Source organism: Aethalodelphis obliquidens, unplaced genomic scaffold, assembly GCF_003676395.1.
Source record: "Aethalodelphis obliquidens isolate GAN/ISIS:26980383/991018 unplaced genomic scaffold, ASM367639v1 scaffold2, whole genome shotgun sequence".
NCBI classification, from domain to species: domain Eukaryota; kingdom Metazoa; phylum Chordata; class Mammalia; order Artiodactyla; family Delphinidae; genus Aethalodelphis; species Aethalodelphis obliquidens.
In genome coordinates this window covers 31,842,578-31,862,047 of record NW_020837946.1, presented here as the reverse complement: position 1 = coordinate 31,862,047, position 19,470 = coordinate 31,842,578, and the positions used below count along the sequence as shown (strand labels likewise).

At 41.6% G+C, this 19,470-nt stretch overlaps 1 protein-coding gene across 1 annotated transcript in view; it reads left to right on the top strand.

The window, feature by feature from the left end:
* CD28 (CD28 molecule) overlaps positions 1 to 19,470 on the top strand; it is a 29,318-nt gene that overhangs the window by 7,341 nt on the left and 2,507 nt on the right. The window contains exons 2-3 of the mRNA XM_027123492.1: positions 13,582 to 13,935; positions 14,187 to 14,311. Of these exons, the coding sequence (XP_026979293.1) occupies positions 13,582 to 13,935; positions 14,187 to 14,311 (479 nt within the window). The remainder of the gene's footprint in view (positions 1 to 13,581; positions 13,936 to 14,186; positions 14,312 to 19,470) is intronic.

Genomic DNA, 19,470 nt, shown 5'->3' with positions numbered 1-19,470 from the left:
TTTGGCTTAAGAGGAATGGTGGTGTCTCCGCCTGAAATCAAGATGTTGTGTAACTGAGTTCTGGAGGAAACTAGTGTTTACCTTTAGACACTCCGGGTCTGAAGTAAGGACCTGAGGTATCAGAAAGATGTTTGGTACAAAGCTGAAGACATGGGAACTGGGTAAGAATGAAATATTTAAGCATCCTCAGCTTTGGAATAAAATTGAAGCCGTGGAAATGGAAACAGGCAGCTAATAGAAAGGAGAGGGTATAACTGTAGAAAAGCAGAGTGTTGAATGGAGTCTGGAAAATAGGCCTGGTTTGGAGTCAGCTGAAGAGGAGGATGAACTAGTGAGAATGAGACAGAGAATGTGTTTGGGGAGGGAAGAGGGGAATGAGGCTCCTGGAATGTCACTAGAGCCAAAAGAGGAAAGAGTTTCCAGAGAGACAGTGGTTAATGGCATTCACTGCATAAGGGAAGGAGAAGTGCGTAATGACTTGGAAAGGCCATTGGTTTTGGCCAAAAGGAAGCCATTTGGGGCTTCTGAGTTTAGGCAAGTGATGGGGAAGGAAGATAACACTTCGAAGGTTTAAGAAAAGGTGGAGGGGGACAAAATTGAGAGAGTGAAAAGGAGAGGAAATTGCCAGATAAAGTGAAGACAGTCAGGAACTTATAACACTTATAATGTTTACCACGGTATTTTGTACATAGTAGGTGTATAATAAATGTTTGCAACTGAGTGACTTAATTATATTCGACAGGTGGAAGGAGCCAAGTGTTGGTTTTGAGTGTGTGTGTGTGTGTGTGTGTGTGTGTGTGTGTGTGTGTGTGTGTTGCATGGGTGGAAGAGAGAGAGGGCTATTAGGAAAGACAAGAGGAAGAGGGAGAGAAAAACAAGAGAATGGAGGCAGTTTTCTTGAGGAGATGGGGATGGAGATTTGGAGAATGGGAGTATTAGCGAGAGGAGGACAAATGTCTAAGAAGAACGGGAGGAAGGGTAGAGATTTATAGGGGTAGAGATGTGTTAGGATGAAGCCAGGGTAGATGAGTGGTTCCATACTGGCAAATATATATTTATATATGTTTGATTCTCTCAAGACAGGTCATAGTGTTAAACCTGTCTCAACAAGGGCCACTGGGATAGAATATACCTCGACTTTGAAGAGTTAACCTGTTTGTACTGTAAATTTGCTTGACTCTTCAAAACTGCACACTGTGGCTGGGCTTGGCCTCGGCTCACGGCTGTGATAACAGGGTCACAAGGTTCAGACCAAGCCTGCCCAGCGTCACAGGCAGGGTTCCAGTTTCCAGTCAGGGATGTTAATCTTAGCAACTCTCTGTGCTTTTCAGAGAAAGGACATGGTGACTTGCCCTTGACCTTAGGGAGGCCACGTCTATTATTCGTTTTCCAAACTCAAAATCTAAAACCCCTGATTTATCAAGGTAGGGGGATGTAATGAAGAGTTTTAGTTTGTTACACTCTGACAACTTTTCTAGGCCTTCATTTCCTCATCTGGTATATGAGGGGGTTGGACGAGAAGGCATCTCAGGTCTATTTCTGGCTCAAAAATGCTTCTTAAGTGGGATAAAAGCTCCAGCTTTTATCAGCTCTAGCAAGGCAACCCCACCCCTTTGTGGATGCTCTTACGACATGATAGAGAAAATACAAGAACTGCAACCAGCCATCTTGGAAATTGTTTGGAGAGATTGTGAACCAGCATCTTAGATGCTAATGTGCTTAGAAATGACTGCAGAGTTTTGGGGGACAATATTGCCTTTGTTCTCCCCTATCTTCCAACATAATGTTAAAGTTTAACACAGTAATTATTTTCAAACTTCCAGGCCATGACTCTTATGTAGAAGAATCTGAATGTGCTAAGGTGGCCCTAAGCAGACTTTGCAAAGGTATAAGATTTAGGGAGAATGAAACAGACAGGAAAAATGTACTGTCGTCTTCTTTACAGAGTTGTTTTGAATGAGGGTTTAGAATGATGGTGGCTCAGGAGGAAAATATGGTTCCCAAATTTGGTCACCAGATTAAAATATGTATTTAGGATATAATATATTAATACCTGAGGTCTCTAGATACCTGTGGGTATCTGTTAACTGGATTACTGTCATAATATTTGTGTAGAAAGCTATAAAGCCCTAATTACCTGCTATCTGAACTACAGGTAACCTTTTAAGGTAATAAAATTTGAATTTTGGAATGGTCTGGTGGCTATTGGTAAAGGTAGCTCTTTCATATAAATTAAGGTGCTGTCATGTTGTCCTCTCAGATGGTTCTTCCAGCATTAGGAGCTGAGAGGACAACACAGACCCTTGAATGGTAGGGCCTGGGTCACATCACACCCAAGTTTATGTTGCTTTGTGTTTAGGAAGTTTTGGTCCTAGAGTGCTCATACCCTGCATTGCTGGGTAGCGTCTCTGAGTGGTAGGGATGGGTTGTAGTACAGGTAGTGGTTTTTTAGCAGGTTTAATAATAACTGTCACCCTAATACAGATGACATCCCAATGTACATGTCTATCTCTGACTTTCTTGAGCTCTAGTCCGACTCATCAAACTCCTGGACCTTTCCTCCAGGATGCCTTACCTACCCCTCAGACCCAACATATCTAAAACCCAACAGCTTTTTTTCCAAACAGATTTCCTTTCTTCACGTAGCTAATTTTGTTAATAGCCCCTTACCCAGTCCATGTACTCCACGTCATTTTGATTCCTGTTCACCATCACCAAGCATAACCCAGCACCAACACCTTGTCCGTCCTTTCTATCCCAGCTGCTACCTCCACAGCTCAGGCCCTAGGAGCTCACACTGATGCTATTGGCTCAGCCTCCTGACTAGTCTCTGCTTCAGCCCTGCCCTCGCTCCAAGCAAATGCACGTGCCCCTCTGGCTCCAAGCAAATGCACGTGCCCCTCTGTGCTAATCTTGCCAAAGCGGTGCTTACTAGCCCAGTCTCAGCTCAGGTGTTTTCAATGTCTCCCATTGCCTGTCTAGTAAAACCCATGTGCCTTTTTCTTGGCATTATAAAGGTTCTCCATGATTGGTATCAGCCATCTTCACTTACTTCCCCCCTATGTAAATGGAATGCTCAGCTTGTTCCCAATAAACCCTTACCCTAAAGGGCATTTCCTTTACCTTAGCCTGTCTAAAGGTACTCCAAAGTTCATGGCCCAGTTAAAGGCCAGTCTGTACAGAAGCAGACTTATCTTGTCTGGAAACAAGGGGTCTTCCGTGTGACTGTCAGTGACCCTCTACAGGGCTCACACACCAAACCTGGTTTTGGAGTGTAGCTAATTGTGAACCTGCTTTAGGATTTCTCCCAGAAGGAAGAGGCTGCCGCTTCTTTTACAGCTTCCCATCTCCCAAGAACCTAGTACTATAGACCCCATTATTTATTTGCTGAGTGAATGCTTGACTTTGTCAAGGCAGAAGTCAGAATACCAGAACAGTTTTCTGACACACTGAAATTTCTTTTCAGAAAGAATTCATTGATTGTATTGATAATTTTTCTCTCTCAATAATTAGTGCCTTAGGTCTAGGTGCTTGGATGGGACCTTTTGCTACTATCTGGCCTCTGAGTTACTTTCTGACAGTTGCCTGGAGCACAACAATTTTTTAAAAGGCCAAGGGTGATGGTCCTCTACATTACAGTGTCTGCCTGTCTGGAAACACAGATCGAGGCTGAAGGTGGTGCTTAGACTGGTGCTGGCCAATAGCAACTTCTATTTCTATTATCATCTGTAGCCGTATGTACTTGTTTGAACTAAGGTCTCTTTAGATTTTGTTTGAAAGTCACACTTGCTCTGGGTAAGAGTTAATGTGCTTGATAGAACTTGCTAGTTGTGCATATGCAGTCTTGGGCAGGGCTGGTTGCTTGGCCTGACTGTTTTTCCCTATAGAAGTCATTGCTTCTGTCGTGGTGGCCTCCTCTACACAACTCTCTTTTCCTTCTGATTCTGGAACCTCTTCCTCCCCTTGCCCCTTTAGATCTGAGCGTGGTTATAACTCTGCTGCTATGAGCTACAGGTTCTAGTACTATCCCCTGTGGTTCCAAACCACTGCCAAGAGTCTTTTTATAAATAAACCCACCTCCTATCGCCCAGTTTTGAGTGCCGTCTGTTTCCTGCTAAGATCCTGAATGAGACCATGTATACGTATGTGGACCATGGTTTTCAAAGACTTTTTTGTTTTTTTTGGAGAGGCTTTCCTTACATCTCTATTCCTTGTGAAAATAAGGAGAGTTTCAAGATGACAGTCAACAGAAAACTAGATGAAATGACCACAAAGTCATTTTGAAAACATAATCTGAATTACATTTTTCCCCCCATTTTGACATGGATTTCAGAGAGTCTGGAGCCATTCAAAGTTTGATAGCGTTGTTTTTCTCTCTGTTTTCACTGAGAAGGATGGTGAAAGGTGCTGTAGTCTGAGTGTCTTGTGTTCCTCTTTCTCACATCTCTATGAATCCAAGCCACAAGCTAGACTTACCAGAGCCACAGATGGTTGAGCATTCAAGTCCTCCCAGAAAGCACAGTTTGTCTTACGAGTTCCTGAGGCCAGCACTGCATTGGCCTATGGTCAGCCTGCCCCTTATGGAGTCTGCAAAAGGAGGAAGTGGTCAGATGGCCATGTGCTGAAAGGTATCCTGGGCCTGAACAGGAAACGTGCTCAGAGGAAAGTTACGGTAACTTCACCAGCTCTGTGGTCAGGAAGGAGGTGTTCTGTGCCAGGGAAACCAGTGTCACCTTCACAATGTGTTCACAAACATCACAGGGCAAGATGGTTGAAAAGAGAAAGCTTCATTTTCTTTGGTTCCTGCCTAACATGCTAAACTCTGTTCAGTCAGAATTTTAAAAAGGAAGCAACGTGATTAGGATCTTTACAACCTGATTGTTAAACTGCAGAAGAAACTCTGATCATGGTGTGCAGAGATGGAACCCAACAAAGTTCTTAAGAGGTCAATGGACATTGACAACAAGGTCAAGAGGTCAAAGGACAATGACGTTGCTAAAGAAACATGTACTCTATCTTTTTTAGGGCTTCCTTAACTTTAGTTAAGGAATGCGGCCTTCAGTCTTGAGTGCTGTGTATTCCACTCTCTGGTTCACCAGCCTCTGTGTGCCATTTGGTTTCTCTATGGTGCTATGATAAGGAAAAGGAAAGATGGAATATCCTAAATTAATCATGACAAATAAATGTAATTCACAAAGGCCCTGAAGTTAAGGGTTTGCCCAATGAGGTTTAGATTGAAAGTGATTTTATGTATTGACTAATGTTTGTGTTCAAACTCTTTTGGACATGTGGGCAAGCTGAAATGGAATTGTTGCAATGGTGTAATTATTGCGTGTGGATCTGAAATAATTTATAAGAGGCATTTCATGGGACCATATTGTCTGTAGGCTTTATCTAGGATCGATCTATGACCTTCAGGAAGTCTCTGCAATTGTAAGCAAAATCTTTTGTGTAGAGGCAAAGCAAGTTTGGTAACAGACTTTTTCTAAATATGAAAAAGTCAAGATTGACATGAAATCAAGTCAAACTTGCTGAATGTACAAAATTGGTTTTCTATTCATTCATGATTTAAAATATTACTCTTAGAATCATAAATAAATAATATCTTAGATCTTCCACAATTTCTGTGACCTTGTTTAGAAAGCCATTTACTTCTTCGGTTTTCAGTTGCCTCTTGTGTAAAATAAGGGATTGGCTGAGATCATCTCCAACTTCCCATCCAGCTGAGCACTTTTTGCGGGATGGTATTCCAGCAAAACGGGGTAGAAAATGAAATTTATCTTGGTCCTGTCCTCTTCCCACTCCATTTACTCCCCTGCTCAATGATATTCTCCTCCTAAGTCTCACTTCTGTGCCATCCAACTATCAAGTCCAACTTTGAGAAGGTCTAGAAACAATCACCAAAATTGATTGAAATTTTGATGCAACCTGGCAGAGGGAAAAGAACACTAGATTAGAAGTCATGAGGCTTGAGCCAAGTCCTAAGGGTCATGTACTTGTCCTGTAACCTTGAGCAAGAATTAGACCTTTTTGACCTCAGTTTCCTCATCTATAAAATGGGCATAAAGATGACTGTCCTGCTTATTTATTTCACAGGTTAATGTGGAGTTTATATGAGATAAAATAGGAGAAAGCACTTTGTAGCCCTATGAATATAGACCATAGTCACTAATTTGTCAATGTATTTCCCACATTGCATTTTAGGCTTCACCTTATTTTGAAATCAAAGCATTAACTGAGCTGGTGGGGAGTGTCCTTTTAGGGTCAGGGCTCCTTCTCTGGTGTTTGGAGCCACACCTTAGAGATGGTTATCCACTCCACCTGTGCAGAGAGTTGTTTATTATTATAGTAGTTGACCTATTTACCATAGGCAAAAAGGGAAAGTTTTGTTTTGTTTTGTTTTTGGTAACCAAGCTCCCTTCCCCCGTTTCTCATGGAAGCACAAGCAACTTTCAATTTTCCAGAAGTCAACTATATCACAAAATTCACAGATTATCTGTGGGAAATCTTTCAGCTCTCACTGCCTTGCTCATAGGTAGCAGATAAGTACCTTCTCACCTCCAATCTTACTCTTCATGTTGCCTGTTGTCAAGGAGGAGTTGTGAGGGAAAGAGGTTTGAGGTTACTGCTTCCTGTCTCCACAACTTTAGCTGGTTTAGCTGCTAGGAAAGGCTTTGAAAAGCAAAGCACTAAATTCATCATCAAAACAACTTGCCAATTCAATTAGAGCCATGTCAGTCAAGCCAATCTTTTGACACCAGAAGCGAATACAACTGATAGATTGACAATGTCTCTCTTTTAACCTAGTAGGTTTGACCTAGGCAGACCTTGCCTAACTACTCACAAGAGGGAAAACTGAATATTTACAGGGAAAGGGGTAGGTCTGCTAAGAAAAAAATTAACATGAGAAGGATGCTTCCCACTCCTAGCACTAACTGGAAAGCAAAAAGGAATCAAACAGAAGCTAGTATGGGGAAGCTAAATATTTCTCTTATTTCTTCTTCTGAGTCTAGATATGTCCTTAAATTTTACAATATGTCCTTAAATCATTTAAGTACTGTAGATTCCCTGAAACTCAGAGAACCAAAATACGTATCAAAGCGAAATGTCATTTGGTGTTCTGGTTATTTGTTGCTTTGACTGATCCATGTTATTACTTTACTCTCACAGAGTAAGGGGTATGCATTTTCACACATGCTCCATTTTTAAGAAAAAATGAGAGCAATCAGAATTACTGTTTCTATGGGAAGTCATAATGATCACAAATAGTCAATATCACTTAGAGCAATTGATTATCTTTTCCTACCACCCAGAGTGAATTTCCTTCCCTTAGTGTCTCTCCAAAGCAGATGTGGATTTTGAAGTCCTATGAGATGGCTTCTCACTTAGGTTTCTCTGAATGACTGACATGAATCAAGGTGGAAGCAAGTACTATAAGGAGATACATGTTAAAAAACAAGAGGTTCTATCAGTCAAACTTGAATTCAAGTTGAACCCTCAGCTAGGAGGCTGTTGTCACACACTAGCACATACTGAGAGAACTATTGATACTTCAAGCATAGTACCTAATTTTAAAATGATCTGTGCTGACATAGAAGAGGGAGGAAAGTAAACCTTGACAGATAAATTGGACATCTCTTTTCCCTCAAATGACCATGTAACCAATATATTTCAAGCTCTTTCCCAACAAAATATTAGTACATAGGGTCACACAGGAAGTGACTTTTCCTTGCCTTGCTCAACTGTTGGAGAGGCCATCAACCAGGGCAATATTGAACAGGTAACAGCCAGCCTAGATCCTAGGACCTCAGATGACTCTTCCCTAAGAAGTTTCTCACTTTGTAGTGCCGAGGGAGAATGGGCTCAGGAGAAATGTGATCCGTTTTAACAATGCTGAGGTTTGAATTTGGAGGCCCCATCATGAACAGAAGGGAAATCTATTTTCCAGTTATCTCATTATATCATGCTCTGTGAAGGGAAGCAGAGGAAGACCACTGCTTCTCCCTCTTCTGAAAAACAGCAAACACTGACTAAGATCCAGGGCGTCAACTATGTGCCCAGGAACCTTTGAGGTAATTTCCTTTTTCTCGGCAATGATCCCCTAGGCTGGAAGAATGTCTTCTTCACAGCCCAGATGTCCAAAGTTCACCTCAGTTTCTGAGCTGTCTGCTCCGGTCACGTAATGAATGAAGAAAAGACATAGGCAAAAGGAAAACAGTGTTACTTACTGGTTGGTCTGTGTGGCCTGAGGACAGCATTTTTAACTCCCTTACTCATCACATCTAAACCCATGCTGAGTTCTGCCAACTTCAGTCTGGAAATATTTCTTGAGTTCATCCACCTCTTTCTAACCATAGTTCAGACCCTTATCACCTCTTGCCTAGACTACTACAATTGCATCCTAACTGGTCTCCACGTTTTCACTCTTGTTCTCTTCAAATTCACCTTCCACCTTTGTGCTAAAGGGATCTGTATAAAATGAAAAGTTGTACGTATGACTCTTCTGTTTAAAATCCTTCAAAAGGTCCTCATTACCTGCAGGAGAGAGTCCAACCTATGAACTATGCTTACCTTGCCAGTCCTGTCTTTTACAACTCAGGTCCAGCAAATTCAGGTAGGTGCAATTCCCAACACCTGCCATACTCTTTCTTCCCTCCTCATCTGCTCTGCCTAGACCATTCTTTTTTTTCTCTTTGTCTTTATCTTCCCCACAGTCGCCTACCTCACCCCTACCCCAACACACATTCTCCTACCTCCCCCGCACCCCCTAACACAAAGACTCATCTTAGCTAGGATAACTTTTACTTCATGAAAACCTGTTGAATCAATGTGTGCATAATCCTTTTAAGACTCAGGTCAGCAGTCACCTCCTCCAGAAATCCTTAGTTGGTTCCCCAGTTGCCCTCACAAACACTTGCAGATCACTCTGCCACTCTTTTTAAAGTTACTGTCTGTTTTTGTATCTTTCTTCTCCCACCAGATTGTGAGCTGCCCAAGGATAGTCACTGAGCCCTGCTTACCTTTGGGAAATCAATTTCTCTCTCCCAGTGCCTCTTGGGACGGTGTCTCACCCTGAGTTATGCAAGAGGCACTAAGCAAACTACTGGAGTGTAGATGCTTGAGCTACTCTGGCCCCCCTCCCTCTCCAGCTTGCTGTGGGTGCTGGGAGAAGGAGGCCACACTGAGCAACCGTCCAGGATTTCTCTTCAGCCTTACTCAGTTTCCTTGCCCATGCTTCCCCTCCCCGCTTTTAAAAAATCCCTGCAAAGGAGTCCTATTCTCATCTTTTTTCTTACATCAGCTCTCAAAGGAAGGTCAGGAAGAATTTGAATGCCCATTAGAACAGAATTCAAGTAATTAATAACAGAAACACACTTCTTGGAGTCCTCAATAGGCAGAAACACAGATACCTAAGCTGAAAAGGAACGCAGATGTTGGCATTTCTTGCTGGGGTTGGCTCTTCCAATCAGAACCGGCCCAGTGATTCTTGCTCAGTAAGCACAGAAAAAGGCCAAGCAAGATACAACAAAACAGAAAATGAGTTGGATTTTCCTATCAAGACAGGCTGAACTTTTTGAGTCTTTACGTGTTTACTTTTCAGTGCTTTTAGAGAGTATTTGTTATAATGAATAATAAATGAAGCTAAAGTTGTTGTTGAGACAGATTTTGAATGAGGACTTAATGAGATGCTAGGCAGAGCTAGCTGCTGCTAAGAATGGTACAGTCTGATCACCATCTTTCACTTATTATTTAATGAGATGCTATTGTTTGCACAGTATCATGCAAAGAAGCATAACCCCTTTTCCTTGCTCAAAAGGGACTTGGGAACTAGGGGTGTACAGGAAATACACACAAATCAAAAGTTAAACAAATGGAAGCCTATGAAGCAAGAGGTGTTCAAAATGTAGAACAGAGAGTAATCATTTTGAGACCTGAGAAGGGAGAGACATTGTAGGCCGTGGAGTCGGTGAACAAAGTACAGAGAGATGAGGACTCACAGTGTGGCCCTAAATGATCTGGCTAATGGGGAGGGTTTTGGTTCGAGGAAATGAGATTGGAAATGCTAGTGGAAGCCTATGAATTGAGGATTAAAAGTGAGTTTCAACTGTTAAGCCACTGCTTCGCAAACTTGACTGCAAATTAGAATCTCTGAGAAACTTTAAAAATATTGACGTCTGGGTCCTACACCCAAAGATTCTGATTTCATTGGCCTGGGAATCAAGGGTTTTTAAAGTTTCCAGATGACTTTAATATGCTGTCAGCTTGAGAACTCTGTTAGGCTGTAGTGGTTTTCAACCCTGACTGAATATTAGAATCAACCAGGGGAATTGTTAAACCAATGGCAAACGCGACATATAAAATAGGAGAAAATATTTGCAAATCACATATCTTGATAAGGAACTTGTATCACAAATATGTAAAGAACTCTGATAACTCAACACTAACAAGACAACCCAGGTAAGTGGGCAAATGATCTAAATAGACATTTCTCTAAAAAGGGTATACAAATATCTAATAAGTACATGAAAAAAATGCTCAAATCATTAGGGAAATGCAAATCAAACCACAATGAGATACCACTTCATAACTCTAGGGTGGCTATAATAAAAAAGATGGACAACAACAAGTGTTGGCAAGGATGTGGAGAAATTGGAACCCTTATACGCTGCTGGTGGGGCTGTAAAATGGTGCAGTTGTTTTAGGAAGCAGTTTGGCAGTTCCTTAACAAGTTAAATACAAAGTTACCATAATGACCCAGCAATGCCACTCCAGGTGTACACCCAAGAGAATTGAGAACATTCGTCCACACAAAAACTTGTACATGAATATTCATAGCAGCATTATTCACAATAGCCAACAAGTGAAAGCAACTAATGAATGAAGAAACAAAATGTGGTATATCCATACAATGGGATATTATTTGGCCATGAAAAGGAATGAAGTTCTGATACATTTACAACATAGATGAACCTTGACAACATTCTGCTAAGTGAAAGAAGCTAGATACAAAAGGCAACAAAAAACTAAAAATAGAACTACCATACGACCCAGCAATCCACTACTGGGCATATACACTGAGAAAACCATAATTCTAAAAGAGTCATGTACCACAATGTTCATTGCAGCTCTATTTACAATAGCCAGGACATGGAAGCAGCCTAAGTGTCCACCGACAGATGAATGGATAAAGAAGATGTGGCACATATATACAATGGAATATTACTCAGCCATAAAAAGAAATGAAATTGAGTTATTTGTAGTGAGGTGGGTGGACCTAAAGTCTGTCATATAGAGTGAAGTAAGTTAGAAAGAGAAAAACAAATACCGTATGCTAATGCATATATATGGAATCTTAAAGAAAAAAAAATGGTCATGAAGAACCTAGGGGCAGGACGGGAATAAAGACGCAGACCTACTAGAGAAAGGACTTGAGGACACGGGGAGGGGTAAGGGTAAGCTGGGACAAAGTGAGAGAGTGGCATGTACATATATACACTACCAAATGTAAAACCGATATCTAGTGGGAAGCAGCCGCATAGCACAGGGAGATCAGCTTGGTGCTTTGTGACCACCTAGAAGGTTGGGATAGGAAGGGTGGGAGGGAGGGAGATGCAAGAGGGAGGGGATATGGGGATATATGTATATGTATAGCTGATTCACTTTGTTATAAAGCAGAAATTAGCACACCATTGTAAAGCAATTATACTCCAATGAAGATGTTAAAAAAAAAAGGCAACATATTGATGATCCCGTTTATATGAAATGTCCAGAATAGGCAAATCCACAGAGGTAGAAAATAGATTCATGATTGCCAGGGGCTGGAGAAAAGGAGGAATGGGGAGGGGCTGCTAATGGGTATGGGATTTCTTTTGGCGGGTAATGAAATATTCTGGAATCAGAGAGTGGTGATCCATTCACAGCTTTGTGAATGTAATAAAAAGCCACTGAACTTTTTTTTTGTGGCCTCTCCCGTTGCGGAGCGCAGGCTCAGCGGCCATGGCTCACGGGCCCAGCTGCTCCGCGGCATGTGAGATCTTCCCGGACCCGGGCACGAACCCGTGTCCCCTGCATCGGCAGGCGGACTCTCAACCACTGCACCACCAGGGAAGCCCAAGCCACTGAACTTTTAAAGTTTACTTTAAAAGGGTGAACTTTAAAAAAAGGGTGAGCTTTATGGTACATGAATTATATCTTAATAAATTGTTATAAAAAAATGAAAAGAATGGATCCCTCTCTCCACCAGCATAGACCAGTTAGATCAGAATTTTTGGGAATGGGACCCAGGCACAGGTTCTTGATGTACAGCTAGCATTGAGAACTATGTAAAAGATGAAAAGCTATTAGTGATTTAGTTCTATGCAGCTCCGTTTTCTCCACAGCAAAAACAAAAGACTTGAGTACATGGATTCAAACCCAGGTTAAATTGTAAATTTCATTTTAATAGATGATTTGACCCTTTAGTATGGGTATGGGGGATATTGCTTCAAATAACCCTTAAAAAAAAATGTGAACAGGCAGACAATTGTTAGTATACCTAAAAACAATAGCAAAAATGTTTTTTGTTTGTATTGAATTTTTAATCAAAGTGATTTATTGTTTTAAAGAAATTTTGGAGAGTGTTGGTTGCAAAGTCGATTCTCAGTGCTTGAGTGGCCCATTGCTCAGGTGGTTGTAGTTTACTTGGGTTTCAGTCCTTGCTTTGCTCACCATCTGCTCAGTGACATTAGACAGATCATCCAATGTTTGTAGGCCTCACACAGTCACTACAAGAAAAGGGAATATATTGTCATGTGCTAGGGAATGGGGAATAGTGGGGAAAAACAGGATAGAATAGATATGTTCTCTTCCATCATGCAGATTTCAGGTTCTTTGCTTTAAAAGTGAAGAGATTGAACTAGGTTGTCTCCAGATTTTTTGATCGTTTACTAGGATAGCATAAAGGTAGAAGATGGGCTAGAGAAAGAACTCTTGTGGACCTCTTGGGCCTCTTCCATCTTCTGTGATTTAAAGAAACAAATATGCAAACTTCCTGACAAGGCTGTTTTCAGAATTTGCTATGGAGGATAAATTAAATTCTTTGGATTACATTTTTCTTACCTCTTTATCCTACTCTTGGAACAGCCAATAAAAAAAGTCAAAATGTTTCAAAACATTTAAATTCCTTCACAAAAGGCTGAATCACAACTTAAAATACAAATCTATTTGTTTATGTCAGGTGTTAAAAGCCATTTCCAAGTAAAACACTCAATTAGAAAATTAATTGAGCATGATTAACATGTTAGGAACCTCAGCACAGATTCAAAAATTCCAAATGCATAGCTGTGATGTTCAATGCCAACAGAAGGCCACGTTCTGCCTTCCAAGTGAAAACATGCTCCACTGTTCCATTCAAAGGAGGATGAAAATAATATCAAAATGTAAACTCTCAGGATAACTATCTTCCAAAGAGCTCCTGCGTCTTCATCTGCCAAGAGAAATCCTTTGCTGGAGATCTGTTTATTTTGTTAACTAATATATCTTGACTTCAGAAAAAAAGTCCTTATATTCTTGTTCTAAGCAAATGATTTTTTCCCCATCCAGAAAACAAGATTTTGGTGAATCAGTCGCCCATGCTTGTGGTAAACAACAATGAGGTCAACCTCAGCTGCAAGTATACCTACAACCTCTTCTCGAAGGAGTTCCGGGCATCCCTTTATAAGGGAGTAGATAGTGCTGTGGAGGTCTGTGCTGTGAATGGAAATCACTCCAAGTCACTTCAGTCTACAAACAAGGAATTCAACTGCACTGTGAACTTGGGCAACGAAACAGTGACATTCTACCTCCAGGATTTATACGTTAACCAAACGGATATTTATTTCTGCAAAATCGAGGTTCTGTATCCTCCTCCTTACATAGACAATGAGAAGAGTAATGGGACCATTATCCATGTGAAAGGTAACGCACGGGTCGACCAGTGTCCACTCTCAAGTAGTGGTTTTCAACTGCAGTCTTGAAAACTAGGTCATGATCAGTGGTGGGGTTGGCTAACTCCCAAAGAGGACAGACCAACGAGGAAGTCTACACCTCTTAAGCCAGTGATATTTTGCATATTTTGATTCCTCTCACATTCTCCTCTAAGAAGAAGGAAGGAAATGTACCCAAGTGCCATTCCCATATCATTTAATCTAATCTATTCTATTTTTCAGAGAAACATCTTTGTCCAGCTCCCCGGTCTCCTGAGTCCTCTAAGCCATTTTGGGCACTTGTGGTGGTAAACGGAGTCCTAGCTTTCTATAGCTTGCTAGCAACAGTGGCTCTTTCTAACTGCTGGGTAAGAGAAACAGCATTGTTTTCATGTAACTTTTCTACTGCATATGCAGTTGGACATATTCAAGAATTTTGCCTATGTGGCTTATTTTCTGTTGAACATGTGATTATTTTCTTTTTCCCTGCTAGGTTTCAGTAGGTCCTCTTTTAGCCTATCCAACTTTATCTGAGATAAAAATCTGATGTGAGTTTATGTTCAGAAGACACTGATTAGGTGGCCAAGCAGAGTAAGAAGCTAAACAGGTAAATAAGTGTGGGAGATAAATTAGGGTAGAAAATTACCTTTCTTCTCCCCACTTTGCAATGTCATTATGACATATAAAATAGCTCTAATATATACATATGTATAAAAATCTAAGCGACTTGGGAATCTAAGAAACTGAAGCCAATGAATAACTTTGGTTCGGGGTCAAAAATCATGAGAAATTTGTCTACTGAAATTATGCATTCAAACCTAGCAAGGAAACTAGGTCTGTTTATCTGAGTCATATTTTTATCTCCTCTGAAGCAGTTGAATTTTGTGAGGCCAAGTATGGTGCTGTCATTATGAAACTATAACGGGAGTTAGACTTTTCTGAGCTCTTGCCACTGAATTGGAGTTTACGAACTTTTGCAAATGTTCATGCAATAAACTTGGTGTGTTTTTCTCTACCTTCTTCAACGTTGAAGTTTTGGCCTAGATTTGAATGCGTATTGATAACCATATCTACTGCGAGGCAGGGACCTCCTTATTTTCTCTCCTTTCTCTTACTCAGGAACTTCCAGTTCTTACGTACACAGTGTGGCACTGATTCCATATTGTCTTTGAATTTTTTTCTAGAAGTTAGATTCATGTATGAATCATTTCCTCAACAGGGTATGTATGCTTCTCAAGGATAGGGGACTGTTTCTCTTGACATTCACCATCCATCTGGTATTAAGTACATTTAGCTTAGTGCTTAAAGAATGCTTATGAACTGATGAATTGATAACCCCCATAGAGGCCAAACTAAGGACTTAAATGAGTATGCCTGAAGTATCATACTTATCTTTAAGGCATATTCCATACATCTAACTAATTCATACATGGATCAGTGATTTCTGGAAGCCATGCCATGTTGAAGCCATCCTATTTACTATAGCCTTGGTGCTGGGCAGGGTCGGGGTGGAGGAGGAAGGAAGCCCTGGGTTCACAGTCATGCCAAGGATAGATTCAGCCTGGGATCCTTTTAAACTCTTCTCAGCCTATTGCCAAAGTTTGCCTCTCCCTTGTTCCCCAAATGCTACTCCCATTTTGGGAGACTAGGGGGCAGATAGATGCTTGTCAGGCTTCCTGTTGCCTAATCTGTACCTCCAACAAAATCTGTAACCACCAAAGTGGCTGCTTGTTCCTGAAAATCCTTTATATCAGATCATGAGAATTTGCCTATCTTGCCTTCTTCAAGTTGCCCAACCCTGATGGGGGCTTTTTATGTATTGAAATATTGCCTAAGTTCTTCCTCTGATGTCAGTTGAGTCTGGATCTTGGTGTCTTCATCCTAGTTACCTTTCATCTTTGAACCTCTGTGGAGTTTGCCAATAACATTAGAATTTAGGCTCCGGACGCGCAGGCTCAGCGGCCATGGCTCACGGGCCCAGTTGCTCCGCGGCATGTGGGATCTTCCCGGACCGGGGCATGAACCCGCGTCCCCTGCATCGGCAGGCAGACTCTCAACCACTACGCCACCAGGGAAGCCCTCAGGTCTTGTTTTTATCTTGATCCCCTTGGAATATCAACTTCTTAATCTAAAAGCCAGGAGCAGTGCCTTTTGGGGTACATTTCCAGGACAGGTGCTCCCCTGTAGTATGCTGACCTAAGTCAATGTACTTTACCAGCTTTGTAAGAAGTAGTTTTGGAAAACTGTTTTAACTTTCAGTGGCCAGAAGGATACTGCTCGCCATTTAAAACTTATTGTCAATATACACTAGAATATCAGTTACTATAAGCAGGGACTAATTTGCTAAGTGACTCGAGCTACCCAAAGGGACAAGAGTAGCTTCTATTTTCAATGAGTTAAAAAAGTTTACTTTTAAATTGGAAACATCGTAAATGCAATATGTTTTTCTTTGGCAGCACTACTAATTCCTAGTGAGGTTCATCTTCCTTTGTCTTGAGAAAACTTATTTTGGTCTTATTCTGTCTCATGAGCTCCCTGAAAATTGGGAAGTCCCAGTGCTTGGCATACCTTATCTTCTTCTGTGGCCTCTTGTGGTTAATTAGGTTACCCAATAAGAAGTACCCTTTATCTGCATCTCAAACATAGGTCTTTGTACTCTCTGACCAAATGGGTGTGAAATAAATATATATGTATATTTCATAGACTAACAGAGCATTTTTACCCAGGGCTCATCTTTTCTGGATACTGTTTAAGCAACTCGCTGAGATAGGCAGCCAGGTCATCAGGGATCCATCCCTAGAGTTTAGCCATTTCCAGGGTACTTTTCTGGGATCCTATTTTTGGCTGGTCTGCATTGTGCCTTGGTGTAAGATGCTGTTTTCTGGAACTTCCTGAGGGTCTGTGATGTACTGCCGTAGGCAGTTCTAGGCTGAGTGGGTTTCTGGGAACAGCTGCAGATTCCATCTCAGTTCTTGACCTGTAGATGACATTTGAATGAGAGCTCCCCTCTGCCAGGCCGCCACAGACCAGCACCTGTCACTCTCACTCAATCCTCAGTTCACTCCGTTGAGATGGTAAACCCATCCTCCTTCTTAGTCTAAAGGAGCCTTTAAAAAACACAGTTTTCTCCACTATAAATCACACTGTGGGCAATGTAGATAGAGTGTGTACAGGTAGTATCTGCCTTTAAATCCAGTGGGTTCTTGAAGACCATGTCCTTTAAATGAATTGCCCTGTGTATGCCTGTGTCTTTCCGCTGCTTCCGAGAAACAAGTTGGTAAGGATGGGAGTAGAAGGAAGAGAAAGGGAGGAGTGGTCCTGAAATCACACATCTTTAGCAGACAGTGAATGTTGAAGGGCTAAATGACTTAGTCACAGAGACATGTAAGGTGAGTACTCTGCACACGTATATGCATATGCTAGATGAACATGGACACTGTGGGTTCTGTATACTGTTCCCAGCATGTCTCATTTCCATCCCACCGTTGTGTTTACAGTTAGGGTGAAAATGACTAAATCTGCTATCTGATAACAGCATGAGGGTAAGCATGGGAGCGGATTGCAACAGATCTTTCATAAGTTTGGTGCAACCCAGAGAACCTCAGAGCCAAGGCATCTTCATTATGGGGGCCCCTCTAACTAGCTATAGTTTAATTTGAGTGTCCAGAAGCAAAGTCTGTCTCTTAGGAGTCTGGCAAGGGAAGTCGTCAGAGTTAGAGTAGGTACTCTAATGCCTCCCAGGATATCAGCAGCAGCCTTCCACATTTATGTGGGGGGCAGACAATTCCTTGCCTTACTCCTGCCCTGCCATAACCCTGTGCCCAAGAGGACTCTAGTCCTTTATTTATAGAAAGGATGTAGAACCAAGATGTTTGAAGGGCAACTTCCCTCACCCCCTTGGTTTCCATAGCTACCTCTCCCTGAATGCATCCCCCAATTATGTCTGTTTAATGATGTCCTCTTCTTACTTTCAGCTAGATAACCTCATCCATCATCTCAAATCCCAAATGACCGAAGCTGAATTGATAGTCTCTTTCAAATCCACTTTTCCTATCATCTTGCCTTATACTTATGGATGGACCATCAACCTCCTGCTCACCCAGGCTCAAATCATCAGTCATCTTTGAGTATGAGCAAGAAGGAGGACTCAGGCAGTCTAAGAATATTCATTCTCACTTGGTGATATAGCTTGTATCCATTGCTTCATTTTCATTCCTTTCTTTTTCATGATCAGACTCTTCAGATCAGGATTTCTTGGCACTACTGACATTTGAGCTGGATAATACTTTGTTGTCAGGGGCTGCCCTGTGCATTGTAGGATGTTTAGCAGCATCTCTGGCCTCTGCCCACTAGACGCCAGTAGCATTCATCCCAGTGTGACAACCCAAAATGTCTTCAGATGTTGTAAAATGTCCTCTGGGACAGAGGATAAGGGAGTTGGAGGTGTCAAGGATGAGGCTTAGGAGGTCTGGTATGGGCAACTGTGTATATGGTAGCGTCACTCACTGGGACGAGAAACACTGGAAAAGACCAGGTTTTAGGGGAAGATCTTGAGTTTCTTTTTGGACATGTTGAGTTTCAAGTACCTTTGAGGTCTAGTCCAGAGATATAAATTTGGGTGAATAGGTGGCAATTGAAACTGTGAATGTGGACGAGGTTGCCTAGGGAGAGAGGATGGCACGAGTAGAGGAGAAGGCTTAGGACCAAACCATGAGGAACTCTAACGCTGAATGGCTAGTTAGAGAAGAAAGAGCTTGCAGAGGAGGCAAGGAGGGAGTGGCCCCAGAGCGGCAGGATGAGAACTGGGGTGGTAGCACCTCACGGAAGGCAAAGCAGAAGCATGTCAGAAGGGAACGGATAATCTAGAATGCTGCTGAGAGCTCAAAAGATGAGGCCTGAAGACATGTTAGTTTTATTTAGTGATATGGAGGTCCATTTTTTACCAACCTTTAACACTTACTCCTGCCCCTTTGATAAGGAAGGTGGGAAGGGCTCAGGTAGGAGTGCATGGAAATAAGGCCAGTCTTTGGCTTATTTATTCTGGTGCTCATGACATTCATGTCCAACGTATCAATATTTACTTATGCATCAGGCCAGGCCTATGTGCCAAGAAATAGACTTTTTTTTTTCATTCTGGAGAATTCTGAATCCAGAAATCTGGATGGCTTTCTACTTTTAGAATTTTTATGGAACTTTTATCAAACATGTAAATTTTACCATCACACTGATTGAGAAAATATGTTCCTAACCTTCAGTCAAAACTTTGCTAAGATTTGTGGTGAGTATAACTCTAATTCTAGGGTTAGGATCACCCCTCATTCCTGGTAGAAATTCATCCAGAGGGAGCTGTGTCTCAGGGATGGAGATGAATGACGCTATTGTCTTTATTTATGGAAATATACATACATATAAAGGAATAGGACTGTAACTAGTTGTCTAGAACTGTAACATCCAATTAATTTGGACTCCACTGCTATGAAATTGTGACTATTCCAGACTCTGGAGGGCTAAAGGTCCTCTTTGGTTA